The sequence below is a fragment of the Labrus bergylta genome, chromosome 20 (assembly GCF_963930695.1).
Source record: "Labrus bergylta chromosome 20, fLabBer1.1, whole genome shotgun sequence".
NCBI classification, from domain to species: Eukaryota; Metazoa; Chordata; class Actinopteri; order Labriformes; family Labridae; genus Labrus; species Labrus bergylta.
In genome coordinates this window covers 13,155,995-13,168,564 of record NC_089214.1, presented here as the reverse complement: position 1 = coordinate 13,168,564, position 12,570 = coordinate 13,155,995, and the positions used below count along the sequence as shown (strand labels likewise).

General features: G+C 42.1%; 1 protein-coding gene across 1 annotated transcript; it reads left to right on the top strand.

Moving 5' to 3' along the window:
• The first annotated feature begins 4,191 nt into the window (after positions 1-4,191).
• Positions 4,192-11,633, top strand: arxa (aristaless related homeobox a). Its single transcript, XM_020653042.3, has 5 exons — positions 4,192-4,687; positions 5,003-5,564; positions 6,915-6,960; positions 8,535-8,863; positions 9,560-11,633. Exons 1-5 carry the CDS (start codon positions 4,498-4,500, stop codon positions 9,810-9,812), a joined length of 1,380 nt encoding a protein of 459 aa, XP_020508698.2. The 5' UTR covers positions 4,192-4,497; the 3' UTR covers positions 9,813-11,633.
• The last annotated feature ends 937 nt before the right edge of the window (positions 11,634-12,570 follow it).

Here is a 12,570-nt window from a genome sequence, read left to right as displayed (position 1 = left end):
CACATTGTTGGAAGCATGCACATGGCGTGAGGGCGGTCAACTCAGCTGAGCTCAGAGGTTCGATCATGTGACACGAAAACCTTCAAACGTTGTGTGATGAAAGCTCTTAAACTGGACTACTTTATAGCTTTAGTTTGTTATGAGCTTTAAAAACCTAAATTCCCTCTTATTCTTGTAAATCAGCCGTGCTTTCCTTTTCTAATGGTAAACACAACATTATTATAACGACTCACTTGTTGCCACACATATTTTGTTATGTAGGAAAAGGGATTTGGAGGCTTCTTCTTTCCCCTTCTAATAGACTTTCACACGTCTGCACACGTCCACGTTTTAAATTCATGATGCAAATAATTATAGGCCTCGAAATTGATTTCCTTACGACCTTCTCCAGCAAAGGAGGCATCCGAAAGCCCCCTCCCCAGAAGAAAGCTCCTTCTGTTGAAGCATTAAGTCATTAATTATTTTTCTTACATAAGGACAAATTATCGAGTCAGTTGAACGAAATTAGAACCCTTTGTTTCTGATCAGACCGCATTACCGCTGGAAATTACGGCTGATGGCTGCGTGCGCGCTCGCCTTTGTTGTTTCGATCATCGCCTGTCGCTCTGAACCCGCGCTAACAAAGTCATTAAATTGACTCCCTCTCGCTCTCATTATGCGGGCTGTTAATAACCGCTAATTAACTTTGCTTACGCGCGCCTTAAAAGCCTCCCATCCCTCCCAACACACACAGACACACTCTTATTTCTCCCTTCCTCCCTCGTTTCCTTCTTTTCCTGCTCGGCCTCTTAAGGAGAGCAAGTGTCCAATTATGTCAGAGCGCCAGGACGGATGGAGGATGAGCTTTCGTCACCACGGCCACGAGCCAGTTTGTGCATGTAAGGGACCAATGTCTATTATCGTCGCTTAACAAAACACTTAAGGAATAACTGCCAAATAGAAGACAAACATGTTTATTCTGGGATGCGCAAAAGTAGAACATACCTGTCCTTTACAGGTGTCTTGACGTTCGACTTTAAGTGAATACATCCTCAGAAACATTTGTGTGTTTTATATGTTGTAAACTGGTTCTTACCTGTTGAAGCAGTTTCCTATTTTGCCAGGAGATGGAGCCAGTTGAATGACCCTCATAGCAAAGTACAGACTGCTGCTCCTCTAAATGATGGACCATTTGTATCGCTGTCATGGCCTTTAATAGAGAGGCCGAGATATGGGCTGCAAAGGAAGCACAGAAAATATGCGTCAATAAAGAGAAAGTTGTCACCATGGCTGTTTCCTAGCATGTTTTTAATACAAAAAGAAAAACTTCTATTAATTGATGTATGTTTAAAGAAAAGTGAAAAGTGCATGACACCAGAAAAACCACAAAACATTGTGTTTTTGGTCCGTGCCACGGCACCAGTACAGCTGAGCTGGAAACCCATAAATAGCATCTTACCTAGTGTTTCCCCTGGATGTGATCGACCCTGATGTTATGCAAATACAAAGGAGGCGGTGTTGAGGAGGTTCAGAAACAGGAAGGCGGCCGCTCTCCGCCATCTCTTCACCTGCACGTCAAACAGACGGAAAATTGAAAATGTGAAAATTGCGCTCTGACTATTCCGTCCCCTCTCTAATGTATGCGCGTAATTAGTGCATTTAAACAAAGCGCGGATGTCCTGCTGGCTGAAATGGCGGCTGACATCTCTTTTTCCACAGGGTTAATAACAGTGTGCGGATAAATGAATCAAATTGTGGCCCCCAAATTACAGAGCGACTCTAAATACCCGTCTGTATTACGCACGTCTGTTTGTGACCGCGCAGGAAAAGGCAGACCATTTTATATTGTTATTACACTCATTACATTGATTTGCGTGCAAATAAACAAGCGCGGAAGTTTGTGACACCAACTAAAGTTACGGATGGATGGAGTCTGACTCAAAACACCTGTATACAATAATGTAAGAGCATGTTGTACGAATGCATAAGACAACATAATGACACTGATTATTGCCTCCGAGTTAATGTAGCTATATCCATCAACGAAAAATGAACTCAACTAAAAGGTTAATGCGGTCAGAGGGCCAGTTTTTTTTTCGACAGAAGTGCTTCTCAAGATATTTTATGATGTCTACGTTGTGACTTTTTTCAGGCTATTCGATGAAATGAAAACAGTCGAAAACTGAGGTAAATCTATAAGCGGCCTGCAACTTAACTGAACAGATCAATGGCACTCTTATTCCAGTTTCAATCACACAAGTTCATAAAGGTATGTCTTAAAAAATAGATAAAAGAAGAAAAATAACTTGTGCAATTTTCTGGACATATATGTCATTGTTATTTTACTTTTGCTGCGAATCTCCAGCCCGGGCAGATACATAACTGAGGGAGGGGGGAGAAGAGAGGAAGAGAGGGAGAAAGAAAAAAGAGAGGGAGAGAGACAGAGACACAGAGAGAGAGAGAGAGAGAGAGAGAGAGTGAGAGAGAGTAAATTGCAGCTTGCTGAAGTTTTTGGATTGAATTCTGAAAATGATCCTTTTAACAGTGATGGGCTCTGAGGCGAGGATAAGGGTCATGCCATTCACAGCGGGTTAAATAGACTTTCATTTAAAATTACATTCTCGATCCATCTCTCCATCTCTCCCCCTCTCCACGCAGGAGTCCCCGCGTGCCACCCCGGCTCCCCGTGCGCCTTCTCATCACAAGCGCGCCACCCGCACTTTTTAAGCCAATCTGCAACTCCAACAGAGACAACACAATCTGAGGGAAAGACTGCAGATAGATAGACAGACAGATAGATAGATAGACAGATAGATAGATAGACAGATAGATAGATAGATAGATAGATAGATAGATAGATAGATAGCTAGACAGACAGACAGACAGACAGACAGACAGACAGACAGACAGACAGACAGACAGACAGATAGCTAGACAGACAGACAGACAGACAGGCAGACAGACAGACAGACAGATAGATAGCTAGACAGACAGACAGACAGATAGATATTTTTCTATGTCAAAATTACATAAAATGTTCACTTCATTTCTGATCCAAATGTTGATGTTTCTGTTACCCAGCCTCTGACATGGCTCTAGCAGGTGCTGTTTTTGGTTCAACAGAAACTCCGTGCCAGATTATTTTGAAACTTGGCATTGGGATTGTAGACAGTTCTTTTAAGGCCCCGGAAAATATGTACATCCATCAAAAAACAAGTTATTTATGAGTGGTAAATAAGAAAGACCCAAAACTCAGGCATATATTCTGTCTTGTAATATTTTTGTCATGATTCCTTAAAATGTTTTATATGTATAATTATTAACTGTTACTTTCATAACTATTTATACTATTGTGTTTTTTTCTGTATAATTATAATGACTGCACTGCTGGTATCAACATACTGTGATTTTTTAAAATTACATTATTATAATAATTATGAATAAAATATAATGATTCTGTGTCTGTTATCATTTGGGACCTATAAAAAAAGAAATGTGAAAAGAAATAGCTAGTTTAACACCACGTTGAGTAAAGGAAGAAATAGCCAACACCATGTCATTTTATAGACTATATGGGAGGATTGGTCACAATAGAGTGTAGAGAGAAGCCAGTTCCGCAGCAGATTTCTAACTTGTAGAATAAAAACATGTTATAGGCTATTAATGAAAACGCTTCCAATAAGATCAATGATATTCTCACTTTAGCCTTCTTAAGACAGTCTGAAAGCACAATGAGGAACTAACTAAAAAATATTTAAATTGAATTCCACCATTATTATTTACTTTTCCAGATATGCCACTCGTCTACAAGTGTAAAAGAAAAGGTTGGTGTTGTCTTTTGTTTGACAAACAGTCATTGTGCTGGTAGGCCTGAATGTGTACATTAATTCATTTATGTTAAGAAAACACACCAGTGTTCATTACAAAACTGTGATTAAACATAATACAATAATAACAAATACTTTCAGTTCAGTACTGATGCTTTTTTGTTCGTGAAACTTTCTGATAGGCCTTCCTTTTTAATATGAAACTTTAGTGGACTTCGAAGAGAAAACCCTGATTTAAAGTCTTCAGCTTTACTTTATCAACAGAGTTCGTTCCACCGAGAAAAACGGAGTCCGTGTCGGGTTTTGTTACCTTTCCCTCAAATTAACTTTAATCGTAAAATATATAAAGCAGCTCCGCGCTGTCTCTCCCCCTACACACACACATACGAGCCAATCAGGCAAACAACAGCCCATACGTATGCTGAGCGAGCGCGTGGAGCCGTAGAGCTGCGCGAGGCAGTCAAACCACTGCCTGTCATTAGAGAGCGTGACAGAGGAGTGTAACAGGAGAGAGAGAGAGAGAGGTAGGCGAAGTGAAGAAAGGTAGGAGGAGAAGACAGAGAAGAAGCAAAAAAAGAGGGCAATAGATCCTGTGCGCGAGAGAGGGTGAGAGAGAGAGAGAGAGAGAGAGAGAGAGAGAGAGGGGGAGACTGACAGGTGCTACCGAAACTAGACGAACCGAAGCGTCGATATGAGTGGCCAGTTTGAGGAAGATATCCACGACCGGGCCGAAAGGAAGAGCAGTAAATCCCCGACGCTGCTCTCCTCTTACTGCATAGACAGCATTCTGGGCCGCAGGAGCCCCTGCAAGGTCCGGCTGATCGGTGCGCAAAGTTTGACGGGTCTGCCCGGGAGAGGGGAGCTCGACAAGACGGCTGACAGTAAGTCTCCTTTGAAGGGAAATGTAACAGCCGACGTTTGTCCTTGAGGGGCATTGTAGCGGATAAAAATACAATGTTGTAGGCCTATATTTTGCTAGTTTTATTACTAAAAGTCAAGTTGTAAAAACCACAGCTTGATGGTTGTTTTTATGTTCAGCAAAGACAGTTGTTGTGTTTTAACTTAGGCAGCCTGTAGTTTAAGTGAAGAATTGCTTAGCCTACTCCTAGGTTATTTTGCAATTTAAATGTAAAGCTTACGCAGTCCATTGTTTATCTATTATTTTGACATTGTTGACATCCTTCCTTCCTCCTCAGGAACAACCAAAGACCCACTTTCCCTCAGCGCAGAAATGCACCTGCCACCAAAGCTCCGCCGACTGTACGGACCCGGCGGCAAGTACCTCCATGAGCACACGGAGAGTCTGGACCGGGAGCGGCTCCTCCTGGAGCAGGCAAGTGAAAGCCTTAAAATCAGCCAGGCGCCACAGGTGAGCATCAGCCGCAGCAAATCCTACCGGGAGAACGCGTCTCTGAGCCGGGGAGAGGGCGACCGGAGCCCGGGCGAGGGCTCGGAGGACAGCAGTCTGGGACTGGTGGAGCTCGGCCCACTGAAGTTCGAGGAGGACACGGGGAAGGAGGAGAGCTGCGGGGACCCGGTCGCTCTGTCCCCGAAGGACGAGGAGAGAGAGAGCTTGAACGCCGGGGATGGGGACGTGAGGGACGGGGAGGACAGCGTGTGTCTGTCGGCGGGCAGTGATTCAGAGGAAGGGATGCTGAAACGGAAGCAGAGAAGATACAGGACTACATTTACCAGTTACCAACTGGAGGAACTGGAGAGAGCTTTCCAGAAGACACATTACCCCGACGTGTTCACCAGGTAAAAACTATTTCAAACTAAGCCTATTTAAAATATTTTTTGGTAGCCTATTATTTACTGTGCTCTTAAATTATTTAAGTATTCCCATAAATTATCATTTTAAAATTTGCATATAGCTTATTAAAATTTTTCAAATTTTGTATTGCCTTTTTAAAAATACAAACGACAAAAATTTGCCCTATTTTAGTTTGCATTTAACCTATTTTTTTTAATTAAGAACCTTTAATAATATTAGCATGTATTTTTTTAATTTTTACTAATAGTTGGTTTATATCAACTTGAAATAAAATAAACTAGAAATGAAACGTTTTATTGTTTAACGCCTTTTTCAAGGTGATTATATTTTCTTTGTATTTTAAATAGCCTAAACAATTCCAATTGCATATGTCCCCGCAAAACTCCAGTAATTCCTTACGTCTTCAACTAGACATTGTGTGGATCACACCTCTTTAAAAAAAAAGGTGTCACTAAAGAAAAGCCGTGCCCTGCATTAGTTAACACAAAAGGCCTACAAGTGCCAACAATGGGAACGTTTTGTTACCGTATCTGCTGCAACTGATACAGAGGACTGTTGTGTTATTCTTAGGAGGAAAAATTGACCGCTGCAGATCAGATTACATATCGGACATGATGGGGAAAGGAACATCCTGCAAAGAAAAAAAAAACATGCCAGGGCCTGACCTCAAGCCCAAGGGCAGAAAAACACAAAGATAAAACTATGCAGAGATTTATAAGACACTGGGGAAAAATACAATTAGTGGTTCTATAGCAAAACAAAATGCTACATGCTTTTTAAAATCTGGAATAAAAACAATACCCCCTATAAATATGATTAATAAACTATTTTATGTTCTACGTTTTTGCTTATATATTGAAGATTTCCCGAAACGTCAAGACACGACAACCTACATTTAAATATTTTATCACCATTGAGATTATTCATATTTTCCAATCGATTCACCCTAAAGCGACTTGTAGGTCTAATTTCCACTGCAGGTCCATCTTGCAGCTGAATGCAGCGTCAATTGCTTTGTGGCAGGCTAGTTTAGATGTCATTATTTCCCCCATTATGTTGTTACAGTGACAGGCCTGTGCTAAGGAAAAAAAAATCTAACAATCATAGGGCCTATTTCTACCCATCCGCGACAGGGAAAATATAATATGGCTATATGGCGTCTTTCTGAGGCCCATGAAAAAAATCAAACCCATTTTTGCGTCCATTGTTGACAGTGAACAACAGGAGGGAACAAAACAGCAATTCTGCTTTGCTTCCAAGCTGAGGCCTGCAACCCTGAATCTTTTTTTTTCTTTTCCTCTTTCTTTTCTTTTTTTTCCCTCCATTCTTTTCAGAGAAGAGCTCGCGATGCGTCTGGATCTCACCGAGGCCCGCGTTCAAGTAAGTGGCTCTCTGTTTATCTGGAGAAAAAAAAAAGAGAAGAAGCTTGTAAATCAAATTTTGGAGAAAAACAAGCACCTTTCAATGTTTTATGTCGACTATAAAATGTCCCTGCTGGATAATAACCGGTGATATGCGTCACTGATTGAGGATCAACGAGTACGGGCCAATTTGAGGCAGTAATTTATTACAGTAGAAAAAAAAGTGTTAAATGGCCTCGTGCGCCGCGCGGGGAAGGTCTTTCCTGTTATTGAATGTTATTATGCGCGGACGGGGGACGTTTTAGAGGCAATTAAGGCGACGCTGGCGATTCATAAAAAGCTCACTTAGTGCAGGAGCAAACACTGTGTATGTTCCTGGTGATGAGATGGTGTTTGAATTCCCATCAGGGAGAGATGGGTGGGGGGGGGGGGGGGGGGTGGAGGAAGGGGGGTGTGCGCAAAAAAAGATGTGCCGAGGGAGGGGTGAGACAGAAAGAGGGGAGGGATAATGCTATTTGATTTCCCATTATGTGATTGCAATAGACCTGCATTGATCCGATGCTTTGCACTTGGGAGCGAATGAGAGACCATTAAAGGTGTTTGCTCCCCCCCCCTCCCCCCCACCCACCCCCCCTCCACTCTATCTCCCTCTTTTTTTTTTCTCTTTCTGCTTTGCTCTGAAAGCGTGTCTTGCATGTCGAAAGCCCGGCCTCATAACCAGAGAGACAGTTCAAACACGGCGGAAAGCTCTGGGAGGGTTATGGCCGACGGTAAAACAACAGATGTCTCTTTAAGGGGGCCGTAGGTGAACAAATCACTTAACGGGCGCCATCGGGGAGGTGATAAAAACTCATAAATTCCCGAGGGGCTGTGTAATGCTAAACAGCCCTCTGGGAATAATGTGTGTGTCGCTCAAGCTCTGCCCGTTCAATCACTTTCCTCATGTTGACATTTTGCTCATTGTGCGTCTACAGAGCAAACTGGCCAACAGAGGATGCGTGGGAAAGTTAAATACTCTCCGGAATGGAAGTCACTTGTTCTACATCTCTTAAAGAATTTAATTTAAAGCGCATTAATTGTTATTGGAGCCAGTTCAGCGGTAATTTTCTGGATCCTTTGTTAACACCGCTCTTAATTATCTCCCCCCTACCCTCCCTGAAGCCCGTCCACAGGGACATGGAGGGTGGAGGAGGGGGTGTTAATTAGACAGAAAGTAGATTTAAAGGACCGTGAGCGGCAGGGTTTACCTCGCGTGTAATTACCGTTGACTTTCCGCCTGTTGGACACCACCTGAAGCAGACAACTATTAGACTGCACTGACACAACATTCAATAGAGTGTAGTGATGGCAATTATAATGAAACATTCCTGCTATGCAAGCAGGACAGGAGAGTTACACTTGATAATAAGTGGTTTTAAACTGAGCATCTTGTCATTTAGATAAGATTTAAGATGCATTTTTATGTCATACCATTTAGCTTTATATCATATGAAGCCATCGCCCTAGAACCAATTACTATGATATCTTAACTTCTAAAAAAGAGATTATTTGACCCATTGTAACCTCTCTGTCATCACTTCTGTTTGACCTCAGGTGTGGTTTCAGAACCGCAGGGCCAAATGGAGGAAGCGTGAGAAGGCCGGGGTGCAGGCCCACCCATCGGGCCTCCCCTTCCCTGGTCCCCTGGCAGCAGGCCACCCTCTCAGCCACTACCTGGAGGGCGGGCCCTTCCCTCATCACCACCACCCTGCCCTCGAGTCCGCCTGGACAGCCGCCGCAGCTGCAGCCGCTGCCTTCCCTGGCCTGGCCCCTCCTCACAATGGCTCTGCTCCGCCCCTGGCCACCCCACTCGGCTTAGGCACTTTTCTGGGCACGGCTGCCATGTTTCGGCACCCTGCCTTCATTGGACCCACCTTTGGCAGGTAAGCCGCACCCAGAAACAGCCCTAACACCTGTTTTATACTTATTTACACCAGAACCTGCCAATTTCTGTACCTGAAGGCCTAAACATTCATCCCTGTATTTTATAGAAAATTACTACAATTTTTGTAGAGAGCATGTGCAGAAAATGCACAGCAGCCATGCTTATACTGAACTCCCAACACAGCATGCAACTCTAATAACTCTATTACAATTACTGTTTACTTCACAGTGCTTAACACCCAGTGGTGGGGTGATCTCACTTTGTTAAATGGCAAAATAAATTAACTAAATGTGTGACTCTGCAAGATAAGCTGTGAGGAGGGATGACACTGCACATGACATATGCATGCTAAACTGTAGTTCATCATTTTCTTCAACTCTTGTCTATTTGGAATCATCAATCTCTTTGTTAAATTTAATAATAAATTAAATTAATAATAATACAGTAATACAATAATACATGCAATTCATGTATTTAAGACGACTGAAAAAATTCATCCAAGAGTGAACATTTACAGGAAGGGGTTTTACGCTAGACAGAAAATATAGAGTACACAAAGCTCCAATAAAAGCATAAAAAATAAAAAAAATAAAAAAGTTTTAAGACTTTTATGTGCAATAATTTTAACTCTTTATTGTAAACATGTTGAAGATCCATACATGTCAAATAATGTTAAATACCTTTCTCCTTTCAGGCTCTTCTCCAGTATGGGGCCCCTGACCAGTGCTTCCACTGCTGCAGCTCTCCTCCGCCAGCCTGCCCCTCCTGTAGAGAACCCCCCTCACGCGGGCCCAGTCGTCCCCGATCCTTCCTCTTCTTCCTCCAACTCAGCAGACCGCAGGGCCTCCAGCATCGCAGCACTGCGCCTCAAGGCCAAGGAACACTCGGCTCAGCTTACCCAGCTGAACATCCTGCCTGCCGGAGCAGCAGGGAAGGAGGTGTGCTGAACACTCGACACCAGCTTTAGGCCTCTCTGTCCTGGGCTGACGTCCCATTCCATGACACCCACCACCCCCCCAAAACAACCCACTCATACCTCTGGAGACTGATGTCCCTCTTGTCCGACTGTCCCCCGTTACCTCAAGATTCCCCGACAAAATAGCACAACCAAATTAAGGAAGAGCAGTAGCTATAAAAAAAAAAAAAAAAAAGTTGTGTGTTTGTGTGTCTCTGGTAATAACAGCTATATTCACATTGTTTTACTGCATACACACACCTTCATTAATTAAGGGCCAATCATTTTTTTTATTTGTAAATAGTTCTAGAAAATTAACAATATCTTCAAAAATATTACATTTAAAATAGTTTGTTTATAAAAAAGAAAATCATAAATTGAACTTAAAATGTAGTCCCCATAAAAAGTACAATAACTATCAAGTACTACTGACAAAAAAAACAAAACACTGAGTGCACACAGCGCTGTGCACTCAGGGAAATGTAACTAAGTAGATTTACTCAAGTACAAAAAAGTACTTCTACTACAGCAATCATCTTCAATGCCACTTTGTGCTCCTGCTTCACTGCACTTCAGAAGGAAATATTGAACTTTTCACTTGTTAATAAGTCAACAGTATAGAAAAGTAAACATGACTCACACATTAAGGCCTGAGTTCTCATCTTATAGTCATTTATGATAAAGTTGTATGGGTCAAAGAAACACTTTTTCTGAAGTGACTATTTTACTTTTTATACACCAGGTTCATTTTGATTCAAATATTTCTTTAATTGGAAGTTATTATTTTAAAACAGGACATTGACATGTAACAGATTGCTTTAGTTACTTTTACATTAAGGATCTGGAGTTTTACACACACACACACAAAACACAGACAAAAAGCAGACACAAACAGAGACACACACAATAAGACAATAAACGACTTCTTGTGCTTCTTCAAAACGTGGACAACTCGAGTGTTCGACATTAACTCTGCTTTATCTGTATGCATTGATGTGGGATGAGACAGTGTGTGTCTGTAGTAAAGACATGTTGGAAGAGGTCCCCCCCCCCACCCCCCCAAAACCCACCCAGAACCAAAGGAAAAACTGTCCACAGACCTTCCATCGCCTTCTGTTTAGGCTGGACTCTCCACTCCACTGCTGGCCTGCATGTCCCCCAGTCACACTCAGCAACACCACTGAATAAATATATTTTATATCTCTGAACCAAACCAGTTCTTTCAGATTTCTGTGCATTTGCTGCATTTGAGATCCCTCTTCCCCCTCTTTTATTTTGAGAGAAGTGGCATTACTGCTGAGTCTGGCTCCAGGACATGCAAGCAGAGTCGGGGTCTGAGCTGTGTACTTTCTAATGACCTGACTGTGTGAAAGAAAATTGTACATATTGTGTAAAAAGGAAAAAATAGGAACCAGAAGAAGGATGATTTTCGAAAAATAAGGTTGTGTATATTTGAGGAGATCATTTGCACTCAGTGTAGTGTTTAATGAATGTTACCCTGTGTAGACTTTCACCTGTGTTGATGAATTATTAGCTTTTTAGATCATTATTTATGTCAAAATTCCCCCCCGCCCCCCCTGGTGGAGCAGAATGAAGGAAAGATGTTTTTCTTATGAAGTGATTGTAAGTTTCCTGGTTTATTAATGCTAATTTGAATAAATTACACTGGTTAAATGAGTTATCTTTTATTATGATTTCAAAATACTTTAAGACTGACATAGGCCTAAACCAGGAAAATAAAACAATGTGAAATAGAATATAATAGAACTATTAATAAAGGTGTAATGAAGAAAACGTGTTTTCTGTCTTCACATTATACCTAACTTGTATTTGATGATACAACTGCTGTATTTTAATTAGACATAAATGTTGATCAATGCTCGCTTGGAATGAACAAATTACACAACTTAATTCACAGGATCTCTAGTGTTGAAAAGGAGGAATTTGTCACTGCAGAGCGCATACATTGAGGCGCAATGCTGCACCTGAATAGGACAAACTATTAGATGCGTAATCCCGCGCGCTGCGTGCGTCTCTCCTCTTCAGCGCAGTTGACAAAATACTGACCATATATTCATGAGCTTAATCCCCAACATGTGAAGCGTGCGACAAAGGAGAGGGGTTTTCAATTAGATCGCCCACTTTATCTGGGGGGCCGACACAAAACTTCCTTTAAGACCCTTTAAAGGCGCTAAATTGGTCTTAACATCTGTAATGCCATGTCGATGGAAGCGAGTCCCTTTTGTCATTAATGAAGTAACAAACCACTCCATCAACCGGCATTCACACACACACACACACACACACACACACACACACACACACACACACACACACACACACACACACACACACACACACACACACACACACACACACACACACACACACACACACACATCGGAGAGTTAAATCCCCTCTCTGCATTGGATCTCACAACCAGTGCAGGACTATTACAGCAATCAATGCTTATTCCCCTCCGTTTGACCCAGCTATGGTGCCCGTCCAAATCGCGCGTGAAATTACCCTGCGGATTAAAGTAGTCCCAGTTTTTATTGTCTGCATCTGTGAAGAAGAAAAAAGAAAAAGAAAAAACCCTTCTCCTTGTTTCTTTTGTTTCATAAGACTCGCGAGGTCGTACACCTGTTAATCACTCAATTTAGTCCAAAACAAGCAGGAATTAGATCCAGATAAGGGACTGCTGGAGAGATTCTTCTGCGCATTAATTTATCCAAACACACTCACAGCCT

Excerpts from the sequence above, each read along its gene's own strand:
- arxa (XM_020653042.3), top strand. The coding sequence starts at position 4,498 with ATGAGTGGCCAGTTTGAGGAAGATATCCACGACCGGGCCGAAAGGAAG. Across the intron at positions 4,688-5,002 it reads GCTCGACAAGACGGCTGACA|GAACAACCAAAGACCCACTT; the intron begins GTAAGTCTCCTT and ends CTTCCTCCTCAG. Across the intron at positions 6,961-8,534 it reads TCACCGAGGCCCGCGTTCAA|GTGTGGTTTCAGAACCGCAG; the intron begins GTAAGTGGCTCT and ends GTTTGACCTCAG.